General features: G+C 36.5%; 1 protein-coding gene and 1 non-coding gene across 2 annotated transcripts in view; one reads left to right on the plus strand and one right to left on the minus strand.

The window, feature by feature from the left end:
- LOC112721802 (DEAD-box ATP-dependent RNA helicase 17-like) overlaps nucleotides 1–17829 on the minus strand; it is a 28372-nt gene extending 10543 nt beyond the window's left edge. Inside the window, exon 1 of the mRNA XM_072206112.1 lies at nucleotides 17493–17829. Coding sequence (XP_072062213.1) covers nucleotides 17493–17829 — 337 coding nt within the window. The remainder of the gene's footprint in view (nucleotides 1–17492) is intronic.
- LOC112724286 (small nucleolar RNA R71) lies at nucleotides 1242–1349 on the plus strand. The gene has a single exon (XR_003163456.1). It is a non-coding gene; the product is annotated as a small nucleolar RNA R71 (small nucleolar RNA).
- Nucleotides 17830–18809: the final 980 nt, after the last annotated feature.

Raw genomic sequence — 18809 nt, forward strand, 5'->3', positions numbered from 1 at the left:
ACCTCAAAGATCCCAAGTTTCTCCATTATAGAGAGTGGCATTAAGTTTATTCCTGACCCCAGGTCACACAGAGCCTTCTCAAAGGTCATGGTGCCTATGTTACAGGGAATTAGGAATTTACCAGGATCCTGTTTCTTTTGAGGTAGAGTTTGCTGAACCAAGGTATTTAGTTCTTTGATGAGCAATGGAGGTTCATCCTCCTAAGTCTCATTACCAAATAATTTGGCATTCAGCTTCATGATTGCTCCTAAATATTGAGCAACTTGCTCTTCAGTAACGTCTTCATTCTCTTCAGAAGAAGAATACTCATCCGAGCTCATGAAGGGCAGAAGGAGGTTCAATGGAATCTCTATGGTCTCTAGATGAGCCTCAGATTCCTTTGGTTTCTCAAAGAGAAACTTCTTATTGGTCACTGAACGTCCCAGGAGGTCTTCCTCACTAGGATTCACGTCCTTCTCCTCCCTTGTAGGTTCAGCCATGATGGTCAAATCAATGGCCTTGCACTCTCTCTTTGGATTTTCTTCTGTATTGCTTGGGAGAGTACTAGGGGGAGTTTCAGCAACCCTTTTACTCAGCTGGCCCACTTGTGCCTCCAAATTTCTAATGGAGGACCTTGTTTCATTCATGAAACTGAAAGTGGCCTTAGATAGATCAGAGACTATATTTGCTAAGCTAGATAGATTCTGCTCAGAATTCTCTGTCTGTTGCTGAGTGGATGATGGAAAAGGCTTGCTATTGCTAAACTTGTTTCTTCCACCATTATTAAAGCCTTGTTGAGGATTTTATTGATCCTTCCATGAGAAATTTGGATGATTTCTCCATGAGGGATTATAAGTATTCCCATAGGGTTCCCCCATGTAATTCACCTCTGCTATTGCAGGGTTCTCAGGATCATAAACTTCTTCTTCAAAAGATGCCTCTTGAGTACTGTTGGATACAGCTTGCAATCCATTCAGACTCTGAGAAATCATATTGACTTGCTGAGTCAATATTTTATTCTGAGCCAATATGGCATTCAGAGTATCAATTTCAAGAACTCCCTTCCTCTGAGGCGTCCCATTACTCACAGGATTCCTTTCAGAAGTGTACATGAACTGGTTATTTGCAACCATGTCAATGAGTTCTTGAGCTTCTGCAGGCGTTTTTTTTAGGTGAATGGGTTCACCTGTAGAATGGTCCAATGACATCTTTGATAATTCAGACAGACCATCATAGAATATATCTAGGATGGTCCATTCTAAAAGCATGTCAGAAGGACACTTTTTGGTCAGTTACTTATATCTCTCCCAAGCTTCATAGAGGGATTCACCTTCTTTCTGTTTGAAGGTTTGAACATCCACTCTAAGCTTGCTAAGCTTTTGAGGAGGAAAGAACTTGGCTAAGAAAGCCGTAACCAGCTTATCCCAAGAGTTTAGGCTATCTTTAGGTTGAGAGTCCAACCATATTCTAGCTCTGTCTCTTACAGCAAACGGGAAAAGCATAAGCCTGTAGACCTCGGAGTCAACCCCATTGGTCTTAACAGTATCACAGATCTGCAAGAACTCAGTTAAGAACTGAAAAGGATCTTCTGATGGAAGTCCATGAAACTTACAGTTCTGTTGCATCAGAGAAACTAATTGAGGCTTTAGCTCAAAATTGTTTGCTCCAATGGCAGGGATTGAGATGCTTCTTCCATGTAAATTAGAATTTGGTGTAGTAAAGTCACCAAGCATCTTCCTTGCATTATTATTATTATTTTTGGCCATGTCTCCTTCTTTTTCGAAAATTTCTGTCAGATTTTCTCCAGAGAGTTGTGCTTTAGCTTCCCTTAGCTTCCTCTTCAGAGTCCTTTCAGGTTCAGGATCAGCTTCAACAAGAATGTTCTTATCCTTGTTCCTGCTCATATGAAAAAGAAGATAACAGAAAATAATAGGGATCCTCTTTGCCACAGTAGAGAGGCTTCTTTATGTGAGTAGAAGAGAAGAATAAGAGAAGGGGAAGAGAAAAACTCGAACACAGAGAGGAAGATGGTGTTTGAATTTTGGGTGGAAGAGAAGTATTAGTAGATGAATAAATAAATAGAAGGAGATGAGAGATGAGAGAATAATTCGAAAACTAAACAAAATAAAAATTTTTGTTTTTAATTTGAAAATTGAAGTTAAAATTCAAAAATTTTAAAATGAAATGAAATTAAATTAAAATTTAAAATAATTAGTTAATTAAAAAGAAATTTTGAAAAAGAGGGAAGGGATTTTCGAAAATTAGAAAGAGAGAGTTAGTTAGGTAGTTTTGAAAAAGATAAGAATCAAACAAAAAGTTAAGTGGTTAATTGAAAAAGATTTGAAAATCAAATTTTGAAAAGATAAGAAGTTAGAAAAGATTTTAAAATTAATTTTGAAAAAGATTTGAAAAAGAAATTTAAAAAGATTTGATTTTGAAAATTAAAGTTGATTACTTGACTAATAAGAAACTAAAAAGATATGATTTAAAATTTAAAGATTGAACCTTTCTTACTAGGCAAGTAACAAACTTAAAGTTTTTTGATTCAATCACATTAATTGTTAGCATTAATTTTTGAAAATATGAAATAGAAATAAGAAAAAGATTTTGAAAATAAATTTTGAAATTTTCGAAAATATTAAGAAGAAAATTGAAAAAGATTTGATTTTTGAAAAAGGTAGAATTTTTAAATTGAAAATTTGACTTGACTCATAAGAAACAACTAAATTTTAAAAAAGTTTTGAAAAAGTCAACTCAAATTTTCGAAATTTATGAGTGAAATAAGGGAAAGATATTTTTTTTATTTTTGAATTTTTAATGATGAGAGAGAAAAACAATAAAAAGACTCAATGCATGAAAGTTTTGGATCAAAACAAATGATGCATGCAAGAACACTATGAATGTCAAGATGAACACCAAGAACTTATTTTTGAAAATTTTGAAGAAAAGAAGAACATGCTAGACACCAAACTTAGAAATTTTTAGTTTTTAGATACTATGAATGCAAGAATGCATATGAAAAACAAGATGCAACACACAACAAGAAAATATGAAGATCAAACAAGAGGATTCATCAAGAACAACTTGAAGATCATGAAGAATGCAATGCATGAATTTTCGAAAAATGCAAGAAAGAAATAAACATGCAATTGACACCAAACTTATGACTTGACACTAGATTATTCAAATAAGAAACATCAAATTTTTGGTTTTTATGATTTTATGAAAAAATTTTGTATATTTTTCGAAAATTATTTTGAAAAGGAAAATAAGGATTTCAAAATTTTTAATAGGAATTCCAGGAATCTTGCAATGTTAGTCTAAAACTCCGGTCCAGGAATTAGACATGGCTTACTAGCCAGCCAAGCTTTCAGTGAAAGCTCCGGTCCAAAACACTAGATATGGCCAATGGCCAGCCAAGCTTCAGCATACATATCAGACATATAACAGCTGATACTTCATTCAACTTGCTTCTGTGCTGATGAGTGGAAGCCTCGGTCCAAAAGAATTTAGACATGGCTTTACAGCCAGCCAGGCTTCAACATATCTCATGAAACTCTAGAATTCATTCTTAAAAATTCTGAAGAACATAGAATAATTTATTTTTTTTTGAAAATTTTTCGAAAATTAAAAATAATAAAAATAAAAAGCTTAAAATTAAAATAAAATTACCTAATCTGAGCAACAAGATGAACAGTCAGTTGTCCAAACTCGAACAATCCCTGTCAACAGCGCCAAAAACTTGGTACACAAAATTGTGATCCTTAACAACGGCGCCAAAAACTTGGTGCTCGGAACGTAATTCACACACTTTGTCACAACTTCGCACAACTAACCAGCAAGTGCACTGGGTCGTCCAAGTAATAAACCTTACGTGAGTAAGGGTCGATCCCACGAAGATTGTCGGCTTGAAGCAAGCTATGGTCACCTTGTAAATCTCAGTCAGGCGGATTCAAATGGTTATAGAGTTTTAATAATTAAAAGATAAATAAAACATAAAATGAGATAGAGATACTTATGTAAGTCATTGGTGAGAATTTCAGATAAGCGTATAGAGATGCTTTCGTTCCTCCTGAACCTCTGCTTTCCTGCTGTCTTCATCCAATCATTCCCACTCCTTTCTATGGCAAGCTTTGTGTAGGGCATCACCGTTGTCAATGGCTACTTCCCATCCTCTCAGTGAAAATGGTCCAAGATGTGCTGTCACCGCACGGCTATTCATCTGTCGGTTTTCGATCATACTGGAATAGGATTCAGTAATCATTTTGCGTCTGTCACTATGCCCAGCACTCGCGAGTTTGAAGCTCGTCACAGCCACCCCTTTCCGGATCCTACTCGGAATACCACAGACAAGGTTTAGACTTTTTGGACCTTAAGAATGGCCGCCAATAGTTCTAGCCTATACCACGAAGACTCTGATCTCACGATCAGAAGGCTAAGAGATACACATTCAAGCTTGTTTGCATGTAGAACGGAAGTGTTTGTCAGGCACGCGTTCATAAGTGAGAATGATGATAAGCGTCACATAATTATCACATTCATCATGTTCTTGTGTGTGAATAGATATCTTAGAGAAGAAATAGGCTTGAATTGAATAGAAAAACAGTAGTACTTTGCATTAATTCATGAGGAACAGCAGAGCTCGACACCTTAATCTATGATGTGTAGAAACTCTACCGTTGAAAATACATAAGAACAAGGTCCAGGCATGGCCGAATGGCCAGCCTCCCCAAATGGCATATGAATTTGAAAATAAGGGGAAAGACCCCTAGTACAATAGTAAAAAGTTCTACTTATACTAAACTAGTTACTAGGGTTACAGAAATGAGTAAATGTTGCAGAAATCCACTTTCAGGCCCACTTGGTGTGTGCTTGGGCTGAGCATTGAAGCTTTCACATGTAGAGGTCTTCCTTGGAGTTAAACGCCAGTTTGTAACCTGTTTCTGACGTTTAACTCCAGAATAGGGCAGAGAGCTAGCGTTGAACGCCAGTTTGCGTCGTCTAAACTTGGGCAAAGTATGGACTATTATATATTGCTGGAAATTCCTGGATGTCTACTTTCCAAAGCAATTGAGAGCGCACCATTTGGACTCTTGTAGCTCCAGAAAATCCACTTTGAGTGCAGGGAGGTCAGAATCCAACAGCATCTGCAGTCCTTCTTCAGCCTCTGAATCAGATTTTTGCTCAAGTCCCTCAATTTCAGCCAGAAATTACCTGAAATCACAGAAAAAGACACAAACTCATAGTAAAATCCAGAAATGTGATTTTTATTTAAAAATTAATAAAAATATATTAAAAACTAATCAAATCATACTGAAAACTATGTAAAAACAATGCCAAAAGGCGTATAAATTATCCGCTCATCACACAGCTTTAAAACAAAAACAAAACAACACTCAAAAATCAATCACCTCTTCTGAACTCAGCATTAAAACAAAACAGAACAACATTCAGAGTATGAGCATTAATCACAAAAAATTGATTTATGAAACAAAACAAAAATAGCAGAACAACATTCAGAGTTTGAGCATTGATCACAAAATATTGATTTATGAAACAAAACAAAAACAGAAGAACAACAATCAGAGTTTGAGAATTGATAACAAAAAATTGATTTATGAAACAAAACAAAAACAGAAGAACAACATTCAGAGTTGAGCATTGATCACAAAATATTGATTTATGAAACAAAACAAAAATAGAAGAATAACAATCAGAGTTTGAGCATTGATAACAAAAAATTGATTTCTGAAACAAAATAAACACTGCAAACCAACAGAACAGCATTTAGAGTTTGAGCATTGATCACAAAAAAATAATTTCTGAAACAAAACAAACAATAAAAAAAAACAATGAAATCAGAATTTTTTTCCCTTCAGAAGAAGAAAACAATGAAAACATGAAGCATATAATAAATCAATGATCACCAATATCCAGTAAGAATCTCAAAGACAACAATAAATACACAGCAACAATTTAGCAAATAAACAAGAACAAGACCTAAATAGAAAATCTAACAAATTAAAACAACAGCAGCCCAATAATTTAGCAAATTATCAACTTACCAGGTTCAAGAACAGAAAATCACAAAAAAAAATAATAACAGAAGAACAACAGAACAACAACACAAGAACAATTAGCAAATTAACAAGTTCACACTAACAGTTAAAATTTACCAGAAGAACACTAATGCAGGTGGAATCATCATGCTAATATGTTTTCTACAAAGATGCTATTTGTGCAGCTAAAATTTCCTAATTACTAAGATCCAATTATTCTAATTTCACATGCAATCAACTTACTAAGTTTCTAAAAGCTAGAAATGATAAAACCAACTCGAAATATGGTTAAAGCATTTCATCAAACATGTTGAGTGCGGTAAACTTGAAACGAAATAAGAGAATTCAAAGCTTAGTATCAATGTGATAGAGAAGAGAACATAACTATTGTCTACTTTAATTCAGTCTATGAAAAAAAATCCAAACCACTGCCAAATCAAATAGTTACTTATTGTAATAGAAATAAGAAGTTGCAGAGTTTCAAGCAGAGTATTGGTGTTGTGTGAGTGTATTGTCTGGTGATGGGTTTAGGGAACTCACGGCGGTGACAAAAGAGAGTAGTTCGACGGCTAGGTGGAGCGCACGGGTTGGTCGCAGAGTTTGAAGCAGGGCAACGTGGCTTCCAGATGAACGCGAACCCGAACGGTGAACGGCGAGTGAACGCGAACGGTGAACAGCGAGCAAACTTGAACGGCGAAGAACGTGAACGAAGACGACGGCTGAACGAAGACGTGAACGTTAACGGCAACCAATGGCGGCGGAAGCGCAGCTGAGCAGACAAAGACGATGGACACCGAGCTTGAGGAAGCAGCTGCGATCGGTGACAGCAAACGGGGGTGTTGAAGACTTGGAGCACGAGGGAAGCTAGATAGACGGATGGACGGCGGCAGTATGCCACTCCTTGCGGCGGCGGTGGTGTAGGATTACAGTGCTAGGGTTTTTTGGCTGAGTTTCTGTGAATGAAAGAAACGGAGGGAGAAAGGGAGAAAGAAACGAAGGAGCTTTAGTGAAAGTAAGCAAATTTGGCGAAAACGACGCCATTTCTTTTAAACCGGTCGGTTCTCTGTCCGGTTCAACCAGCCGGTTCGACGATTCTCCTCCGGTTTTTAGAGAAACAGTTTTAAGAGGCAAATCGGACCGTAATTGCTGCTGGTTCACGATTAGACCGATCAAACCGGTCGGTCCGATCTAGTTTTCAGAACATTGAATAATATTGAACCCGTTTAAAATTTTTTTGGAATGAAATAAGACATTCAAAATGTTATAGACCAAATTAGGATCTGACTCAAATATTGGAGACTAAAATAATACTTTATCCATATATATATTTTCTCATACAAATACCTTGTCTCAGATTATTTGGAATTTGGACATTTGTCATTTGGTGTACGAGAGTTTTTTGGCCAAAAAATTCTGATATGAAAATACTTTTGGAGTTATGCCCCAAGATAGGGCCGGAGAGTGTTATGTCTGGGTGTGGTGGTCTTGGCCTTCTCATTCATCGCAAAAAGATTTAATATAATTTTTTTGTTTGAATTCAACTTATCTCTCATAGAGTGAGATGTTTTTTTTAAATTGTAAAATCTTTTTTTTTGGTAATAACATGCTTTTTAGGTGTTCTTTCTTTTGTTTTTTTTAATTGTATTTTTTTTTGCTAATAGCAAGATGCTTTTTAGGTGTTTTTAGAATAAATGACCATTTGTATCCATAAAAGATGAAAACACTGACATATGTACCCACATTAGATCGAAACTAAACTTGTACCCACGCAAGATGCTCTCTGTGTGACAAAAGTACCCTACGTGGCACTCTAACCCTCCAAAGACAGGGTACTTTTGTCACACAGAGGGCATCTTCCGTGGGTACATGTATAGTTTCGATTTAGTGTGGGTACATATGTCAGCGTTTTCATCTTTCATGGATACAAATGGTCATTTATTCTTTTTTTAATTAAAAACACAACTTTTTAGTTGCAAAAAGTTAGAAGAAAGTATTTTTTCGCAAAAGTGACCATGCACAATGTTAGAAGCAGTTGATTTGATGCCAACGATTCGCAAAGAGAGAGAAGCTCTCTTTAGCAGATTAATTTGACAATTTCAATTTCTAGTTGTATGTGAAATAGTAATAATATAATATTATTTGTAACTAAAGTCAACTATTTTGTAGTGAAGAATAGATAAAAACATTTTTTTTCTTTCTATATAAAATAGATAACCCAACAGATGAGAGACATTCATACTTTCTTTTCTCTCATAATTGTGTTTTTCACCATTTCTTTCTTTTAACTTCAATGTCTTGGATATTTTTAGTTTTGATAGGTGTAACAAAATTTTTGTCGGAGTAATGGAAGGCAATGTGAGTTTATTAGTATATTTTGATGGTGACGTTATATCATATACAACTGAAGGTGTAAAATTTATTTGTAGGAATATGATAAATTTATATTTTATGATGTTTTTGAATTGAAAAGAGTAGAATTTATTAACTTGCACATATTCCTTGTGAATTCATGCTTTTGTGAATTTTCTTCTAGTTATACTTAATTAATTGAAACATGCTTTTTAGGCCTTTAGAATCATCAAATAAATTCTACTTTTATTCTGTACAATTTCTTGGTATGTTTGTTTACGTTGTGTGAGGTTTAGGAGACAAGAATGACTTGGAAAGATGGAAGAAAAGCATACAAAAATAAAGATTTCATGAAGAAATAAAGAATTGGCAAAGCTGCTGAGATGCGTACGCATGAGGTGCGTATGCACCACATTTAGCGCGTGCCTCATTTAAAATGGCACGTGACTCGCAATTTGGGACCATTTGGCCCATTTGAAACCACTTTAAAGTGATATTTGAAATAAATCTTGAGGGGACACACAACACACTCATTTTTTCTTTTTTTTTTAGGGTTTACGACCTTGAATTCTAGAAAAAGAAGTTCCAACTTTTTTCTAGAATTCAAGGGTTTCTTATGAATTTATCTCTTATCTTTAGGTTTTAGTTTGTTTAATTGTAGTTCTTAGTTTATAATATCTTATTTTGCTACTGTAGTTTCTTAGATTTCTTGTTACTTTCTCTAGTTTGCTATTTTAGTTTATGAACTCTAGTTGAATTTTCAATTCTCTTTAGTGAATTTGATGTTTTATGCTTTATTCTTGCTTACTTAAGATGTTATTGTTGCTTTCTTGAATTTGATAGTTGTAGATTTTATAAATTTTTACAATTTATGAAGTTTTGTGTCTATGCACTCTAGGTGTGTTTGATAAAATACTTGAACTAGTTATAGAGTAGATTTTGCATTCTTAACTTGGGTTGAAAACTTGGGTGAACTTGAGTCATTAATGTCCAAGTTAATTGATAATGTAGAGATATTAAATAATCTTGTTTCCACTAATGCTAATCTTTTACTAACTCAAGCCTTAGGCATTTTTCTCCTATTTTCTCAATCCTATATTGTCTTAGTTGCTTGAGGACAAGCATAAGTTCAAGTTTGGTATTGTGATGCATGAGCATCTTGTACCTATTTTTCCTTGTTTTCTAATTATTTTCAGTTAGAATTTATTAAGTTTTATTTTATTTTAGTACAAAAATTCTTTTTGGATGCTACTTTGACTGTTTTAGTGTTTTTATTTATTTCAGGTGAAATTCGGAGAAATTTGATAAAGTTTTGTGCAAAAAAAGAGAAGATTGGAAGCTGCCTCTCTGGGCGCTTAACGCCCAACTGGCGTTTAGCACCAGCAAGCCTCACAAACCAGAAATGTTGCTGCCTCTTTGGGCGCTAAACGCCCAACCAGCATTTAGCGCCAGGCATCCGGACCACACTTGCACTCTTGGAGCATCTCTAGTTGGATTTAGCTTTTATTAGTTATCTTATCTTTTATTTTTGTAATTTTTATTTACAAACAATCTTTTAGTTTCAGGATTTAATATTTTATTTTAGTTTCAAATCAAATTAGATTAGATATAAAAGGGAAAAGATTCACCCTCCAGGGGGATCTTCGCACTTCCGCACGTAACACTTTTCAAAACCCTTATTTTTTCTGTAAGTCATGAGCTACTAAACCTCCTTGGTTAAGGTTAGGAGCTCTGTTTATTTCTGTGAATTAAGACTATTGTTTTTCCATTTTACTTAATGCATTGATTCAGTTTCAAGGATTACTTTCTTTCTTCATTTTATGAATCTGGGTGGAAAGAAAGTATGATCCTTAATCTAGATGCGTTCTTGTGACCCTTGGAAGAGGTCTCTCACCTGGACACAGCTTGAAAGTGAACTCCTCCTAAATTGCTAATTACTTGGACTAATCTGGATACGTGACATATAATCAGGGTAATTAGGGTTTTATGGCCATAAACTATATTTGAACTTAACCATCTAATATGAATCAAGTGACCAAGAAATTGGCGGTTGATGAAGGTTAGGGGAGACTAAATCACTAAGACATTAGGGTTTAGTCAACTACAGTTTGCCATGAAATGAATCTTGCATGATTAAAAATAGTTAGTAAGAAAACTTAATCCAGAAAAGTAAACATCTCCGATACCTTAAATGTTTCTCTTATTGATTTCTCACCAATTCTCTTATTTATTTTGTTTACTCTCTGATTCACCGTTTAATGCTTTTGAAAACCACAAAACCAACTTTTCTGTGTGCCTAAATAAACCAATCATTTGACTATTGTTGCTCAATCCATCAGTCCTCGTGGGATCGACCCTCACTTACCTGAGGTATTACTTGGACGACCAAGTGCACTTGCCAATTCAGTTGTGGACATTCTCAAATTTCGCACCAACAACACAGCATGAAAAGTAAACAACAGTGATAGTGAAGAATAGTTCTTAGCCAACAATGACATGCCGGGAGGAAATGACAAAGGGAACGAGATCACAGACACGAAAGCTCATGCTTCAATAAACACGGTAGCAAGCTAACATTCTTTTGATGTGCCATCTTTCATGCGTGCTTTGAACCTTGAAGCTATGCACGCACTAAAATTTCTTGAGTTTGCAAACCTAAGTATGTGTCTATTTTTTTTGTTATGATAATTTTACTCTCAAATTTTAAATTTTACTTATACATTTTAATTTTCAATGTTGAATTAAGAATTCAGTTAAAGTGTGTTTTTTAAAAATCTTGGTTATTTCAATACAATAAGTTTCACATGTTTTTACGGCAGTTGTTAATAAGATTCTTTTACACCAAAAATTAAAAAAGAAATAACTTACGCTATTTTTCTTGATATTGTAAGTTCTTGAATCAAAACATCTATAAATCAGTGATATTTTAATTTTACTTTGGGTTAAGACATTAAATATAATGAGATATGTTTTCATAGAACTTTCAAACTGTTATTCATTGTCCGTAGGCGTTCCCTTTGTGCAAGATGATGAGTTTGCTAATGGAATGGAATTTAATTCCAAGAGGCTATGATCATGGCAATTAGGAATTACATGATCTCTAAAGAGGTCCATTATAGGGTCTACGAGTCTCAGTCTTTGACGTTTTATGCGAAATATTTGCAGTATGGCAGAGGTTGTGATTAACTGATTCGGATTAGTTTGATTCAGAGAAAGTGTTGGAAAATTAGGTGATACAATAGAAGCCATACGTGTACTATGGGAACAATTTCTGAATATCATTCAAAATTGGATTCAAACATAATTTCAGATGTTATAAGGCCTCTAGTTGAATCCGACCCATCCTTTAAGGTTCAACTTGTGATTACAGATGTTCAATCAAAGTTCAACTATATAATAAGCTATCGTAGAGCTTGGTTGGCAAAGCAAAAGTCAATTGCAAAATCTTTGGTAGTTGAAAAGTTTTATATGAGTGTTTGTCAGCATGGTGTATGGTGATGTATGCTCAGAACCCAGGATATGTAGTTCAAGTAGATACTATACCAGCATATTGTGGATCTAGGTGGAGAAAGTTGTCAAAATAATGTGCTGAGTATTTTGGAGCTTTCATCTATGAATTAGAGCATTCCGACATTACAAACTACTTGTGCAGGTTAATGGCACACATTTATATAGAAAATACAAATGAGCTCTTTTGGTTGTTGTGTCTCAATATAGAAATCAGAATATTGTGCTACTTGCTTTTGCCATTGTTGAAGGAGAGAACGCTGACGCGTGGTACTTTTTTCTAAATAATCTATAGAGGAATTGATGCATCCGTATCTTTAGTTGTTTTCTCTTGAGAATTTCATTCAATAAGCTAATGATTCAGATTCTTGTTAAATAAGCAATGATTTCATGATTTAGTGAGCATTACTTTAAGTTAGTTTGAATTCATTTGTTATAGGAGAATTTGGGAGAAAGTAGCAAAGATCAAGGAGGAAGAAGAGGTTAGGAATCATCACAAAGAAGAGGCAAAAGAAGGAGGAATTAAACACAAAACTCTCTGAACAAGAAATCACCAAATGAAGCCATGCGTATAACGTGGAGAGCCATGCATTATACTTACAAAGCAAACAGAGGCTAAATACACCAATTGAAGCCCATGTGTATAACGTAGGGTGTCCTACGTTATACGTGGGAAGCAAATAGCAGCCAAACATTGCCAATAGAAGCCATGCGTTATACGTAGGATATCCTGCGTATAATGCACCAAAATACACCTTTGACCTCTTCGCATTTCAACGAGCATAACTTGAGCTAGAGAGGTCCAAATGAAGCGGTTTCAGTCGTATTAGAAATTTAACATCCAGATCTTACCAACAATATATAATAGTCTATATTAAACATGCGTCTAGAAAAGCCTCCATCTTGCATGAATTCTTGTGTTATACTTGGAAATTCCTATGTATAACATGAGAATTCCTGTGTATAACGTGAGAATTCAAACAGAGGCCAAGAATCCCATGTTGAAGGCCTTGCGTATAACACATGACATTGGACTAATTTTCAGGGCTTTGGATCCTTTATTAATCTCTCCAACTTCAAGTGTTTTGTTGGCCTAAAATTGAAGTTTTAAGCCCATGATTTCAACTAAGCAGGGCATCAACTTTTGAATTTCAATTATAAGGAAGATTATTAGCTAATTACGAGTCATTAAGATTAATTAATTAGATTAGATTTGATTTAGTTTCTTTTTGAATTAGTTTTTTTAGGGTTAGTATAAAAATGAAAAGAGACACACATGTACCTCTCTTGCTTCAGCCATTTTCAATTCATTGTTGGGATTTTTTCTTGGCACCATGAGCTACTAATCTCCTTTGTTAAAGTTAAGAGCTCTGTTAATCTTTTTATAGATTATTAATCTAAGTGTTTTATTTTATTTGAGGTTTATGCTTTATTCATGATTGAGTTTTTGTTCTTCATCCCTAAAGATTTAGAATTGTTGGAAAATATTCTAACTCCGTTCTGGATTCTAAATATTGTTTTGGAAAAAGTAATATTGAAATTTGTAAAATCCCACAAAATACTAAATAATTAATTAACAACTAATAAATAAATTAAATGAGATCAAAATAAAATTAGAAATTTAAATTTTATAATTTGGAGAAGTAAAAATATTTAGGGTGCGAATTAAAACGCTTATCTTAAAGGTTTTGGCCCAAAATTGGGCCAACGGGCTAAAACAAGCGAACCGGACCCAAGTGGCCCAAGCCCCGATATATGTACCCATATTTAATGAGTTTTCAGCCATCATTTCCCCCATTTGATGAGAGAGGGCTGAAATTCAGAGAAAGGAGAAGAGAGGAGAAAACCTAACCCTAGCTCCACCTTCAAACCTCCATAACTTTTGCTACGAAATTCCAATTGATGACCATTTGTGGCTACGCGAAGCTTGTCTCCTCTTCTTCATTTCTGTCTAGATAGTTTGGTAAGTAATTCGAAATCTTAGTCCCAGTTTCTCATTTAAAACTAAATCGCATTTTTGGTTTGGGTGTTGAGGATTTTTGGTAATTTTGATGTTATAAGGATTTTCTAGCTTATGTTCTTGGTGGTATCTATCACTAATTTTAGTGGGTAAAGGTAAGAAATCCTTTTCCTCTTGGTTTATCAATTTATGAAAATTTTAGTTTTTAATATTGTGTTAAATCATATAATATGATGTTAGATTGAGTAATTGGAAGCTTGGCTTAGTGGAACCTTGAAAAAGGAAAGCTTGGAAGTTTAGAATTGCGACATTAAGATACAGGAGGTGGTTTTGAGTAGGCATTATGTAAGGGTATGTGAAAACCTAAGTTACTTATCCCTAGGATAAGTTAAATGGTTCGACTGTTGATATATTTGAATAATGATTAGTATGAGTATTGAGTTGGTTGATGTATTTTGGGATGAAACTGAAAGTGAAAATAATGAGTTTTTGATGAATTGGTTGATGTACGAAGAGGTCCACCATAACCTCTGGGCTTACTTTCAAAATTAATTCATTCAAATGGTTGTAAGCATAAATTAAGTGGGTTAGTGGCCACACCAAACTTAGCTCTTTAGCTAGTTCTCAGCCCAACTAATCATATCATCAAGTGAGTTCAGCAAGTTGCACTTCCACTAAAAAAAACAACTTAAAGATTTACTAACTAACAAACATTTTAAACTGATACTTAAATTATCTAAGTTGACAATTACAACTACTTCTAGAAAGCAGGAAATCAAAAGGATTAAACTGGAACTTAAACTACCTAAATCAACAATCCTAAGCTACTTCTAGAAAGCAATAATTCAAAAGGATGCAAGTGTTGGGGTGCCTCCCAACCAGCGCTTCTTTAGCGTCACAAGCTTGACGTTCCTTCTTTCTTAGTTAAGGTTGTAGCTCACTCTCTGCTCATCCAAAGAGTCTCCCAAGTAATGCTTGAGTCTGTGGCTATTGACAGTGAAATTCCTCTATGTCTTCTCCTCCATAAGCTCTACATGACCATAGGGAGACACCTTGAGGATGGTGAAGGGTCCAGATCATCGAGACTTAAGCTTTCCTGAGAAGAACTTGAGCCTTGAATTGTATAGTAGCACTTTCTGACCTTCTGTGAACTCTCTCCTTGCTATCTTTTGATCATGCCATTTTTTTGTGTTTAGTTTGTAAATCTTGGCATTCTCATAAGCTTGATTTCTGAATTCCTCCAGCTCATTGAGTTGCATTAGCCTTCTTTCTCCAGCAGCTTGATCATCAAAGTTCAACATTTTTAGAGCCCAAAATGCTCTATGTTCAAGCTCCACTGGTAAGTGACAAGCCTTTCCAAACACCAGTTGGTATGGAGACATCCCAATAGGTGTCTTGAAAGCTGTCCTATAGGCCCATAATGCATCCTCCAACTTTTTAGACCAATCCTTTCTTGAGCTTCCAACAGTTTTTTCAAGGATTCTTTTGAGCTCTCTGTTTGAGATTTCAGCTTGCCCATTGGTTTGTGGATGGTAATGGGTTGCCACTTTGTGCTTTACACCATATTTAAGGAGGATTGTCTCAAGTTGCTTATTGCAAAAGTGAGTCCCTCCATCACTTATCAGAGCTCTTTGCACCCCATATCTGCTGAATATGTTCTTCCTCAAAAAGTTGATCACTATTTTGTTGTCATTGGTTGATGTAGCTATGGCCTCCACCCACTTTGACACATAATCCACTGCCACCAATATATAATTGTTTGAGTATGAGGATGGAAATGGTCCCATGAAATCAATTCTCCACACATCGAACAACTCCAATTTCATTATAAACCTCTATGGCATCTCATTTTTCTTGGGTAGATTTCCAGCTCTTTGGCATTCATTGTATCTTGTTACCATGTCCTTTGCATCCTTGAACATTGTTGGCCAATAGAATCTACACTGTAGCACTTTGGCTGCAGTTCTTTCCCTACTAAAATGGCCTTGATATGCAGATCCATGACATTGCCAGAGGACTTCTTGCCCTTCCTTATGGGAAATACACCTTCTCAAGATCCCATTAGCACCCCTTTTGAACAAATAAGGCTCATTCCAAATGTAGTGTTTAGCATCTTTGAGTAGCTTCCTCCTTATGTGTTTGTTGATGTTGGTTGGTAGCTCTCCAATAGCCTTGAAATTGGCTATGTCTGCAAACCAAGGAGCCTCTTGGATCACCATCAACTGCTCATCAGGGAAGCTCTCATTCACTGCAAGTTGGTATGCCTCATCTTCTTCTTGTGGGATCCTTGATAGGTGGTCAGCCACCTTGTTCTCTGCTCCACTCCTATTTTTAATTTCAATATCAAACTCTTGGAGTAGCAGGATCCACCTTATTAGTCTGGGCTTGGACTCTTGTTTGGTAAGCAAATATTTGAGAGCTGCATGATCAGTGAATAGAATTACTTTAGAACCAATAAGATATGATCTAAACTTATCAAATGTAAAGACTATGGCAAGTAGTTCCTTCTCTATAGTGGTATAGTTTCTTTGATTCTTATTAAGGACTTTGCTGGCATAATAAATAACATGCACCAGTTTATCTCTCTTCTGTCCTAAAACAGCACCAACAGCAAAGTCTGATGCATCACACATCAACTCAAAGGGTAGATCCCAGCAGGGTGGTGCTATGATAGGTGCAGAGGAAAGTCTGTTCTTAAGCTCATCAAAGGCTAGCATGCATTTTTTATAAAAAACAAAAGGTACATTAGAGACAAGCAAGTTGCTTAATAGTTTGGCAACCTTGGAGAAATCTCTAATAAACCTTCTATAGAAGCCAACATGTCCTAGAAAACTTCTAATTGCCTTGACATTGCAAGGTGGGGGTAATTTTTCAATCACCTCCACCTTGGTCTTGTCCACTTCTATGCCTCTTTTTGAGATCTTGTGACCAAGAACCAACCCTCTGTGACCATAAAGTGGCACTTCTCCCAATTCAAAACGGGGTTGGTTTCTTGACATCTCTTTAGCACCAAGGCCAAGTGGTGTAAGCATTTAGAATATGAATCACCAAACACAGAGAAGTCATCCATAAACACTTCAATAAATCTTTTAATCATGTCTGAAAATATGGAGAGCATGCACCTTTGGAATGTTGTAGGTGCATTGCACAATCCAAAGGGCATTCTCCTATAAGCAAAAACACCATAGGGACAGGTAAATAAGGTTTTTTCTTGGTCCTTGGGATCTACAACTATTTGGTTGTAGCCAGAATAACCGTCCAAGAAGCAATAATATTCATGTCCCGCAAGTCTTTCTAGCATCTGGTCCATGAAAGGTAGGGGAGGTGATCCTTTCTAGTGGCTTCATTAAGCTTCCTATAATCTATGCACATGCGCTAGCCAGTCACTGTTCTTGTTGGTATCAGCTCATTCTTCTCATTTGGTACAACAGTGACCCCTCCTTTCTTAGGGACTACTTGCACTGGGCTTACCCAAGGGCTGTCTGAGATTGGGTAGATCACCCCATCTTGCCACAATTTCAACACCTCTTTTTGGACTACTTCATTCATTGTTGGGTTTAGCCTTCTATGTTGCTGTCTTGAGAGCTTGGCATCTTCCTCAAGCAGAATTTTGTGCATGCACATTGAAGGACTAATGCCTTTTAAATCTGCAAGTGTCCATCCTATAGCATCCTTGTGTTGCTTCAGCACATGGATAAGCTCCTCTTCTTGCCCCTCACTCAAGCTTGAATTGATGATTACTGGGTATGTGTTGTTGTCACCCAAGTAAGCATACTTCAAGCTTGGAGGTAGGGTCTTCAACTCTAGTTTTGGTGCTTCCACTTCCTTGTTGCTTGTGTGGTTCAATATGATCGAATCCTCCATAGTTTCTTGTGGTAATCCTCCACCTGATGCTTGTTGCTCCAGCTCCATAGTTTCTTCACATTGTTCTTCTTCCAAAACTCCTTGAACTATCTTTTTTATGGTGTCTACCATCATGCATTCTCCTATGGATTCCTTGGGGTAACTCATTGCTTTGAAGACATTGAAGACCATCTTCTCTTCATGCAACCTCAAGACTAACTCCCCTTTTTGGACATCAATAATGGCTCCAGTAGTAGCTAGGAATGGCCTTCCTAGGATGATAGATGTGTTGGCTTCTTCCTCCATATCCAGCACCAACAAATCAGCTGGAAAAATAAGCTCTCCTACTTTTACCAACAGATCTTCTACTACCCCATGAAGAAACTTGAATGTTCTGTCAGCCAATTGGAGTGCCATTCTTGTTGGTTTGGCCTCCTCAATCCTCATCCTTTTCATTATTGCCAAGGACATGAGCTTGATGCTGGCCCCCAGATCGCACAATGCTTTCTCAATGTTGATATCACCTATGATGCAGGGAATTTGGAAGCTCCCAGGATCTTTCATCTTTTGAGGAAGCTTCTTTTGTATAATAGCACTACACTCCTCAGTTAGCATTATGGTTTCCTTTTCACCCCCATCCCTTTCCCTTACCTGGTCACCCAGCTAGGCCGTCGAGCTGACGTGCCTTGGGAGGATGCTGATGAGAAGCCACCTGCTGCGGACTACAAGAAGATCATTCCTCATAGCAGGAACTTTCTGGCTTTAGGCTACAGACCTCCATTCCTTCCTGCTTCTGATGAGACAGCCACACCTTCAGCTGCCCCCTCTTCTTCCACTGCTCCACCTGCCCCACCCACTGCACCTCCAGCTGCTCCTGAGCCTATTTACCATTTGGTGCATCGACTCTTCGCCAGCTTGGATCGTATGGAGCGTCGCAACAAGCGACGCTATGAGCACGTCAAGTTGATGATCCGTTCTAGCGGCGACATCCCCTCCGAGCCTGACACCCCTTCTGATACATCTGAGGTGGAGGAAGACGATCACGAGGAGGAGACACCCACCCAGGCTGCACAGACAGGACCGGAGCAGGCTGCGCCACAGCAAGAGGAGCC

Source organism: Arachis hypogaea, chromosome 11 (genome assembly GCF_003086295.3).
Source record: "Arachis hypogaea cultivar Tifrunner chromosome 11, arahy.Tifrunner.gnm2.J5K5, whole genome shotgun sequence".
NCBI classification, from domain to species: domain Eukaryota; kingdom Viridiplantae; phylum Streptophyta; class Magnoliopsida; order Fabales; family Fabaceae; genus Arachis; species Arachis hypogaea.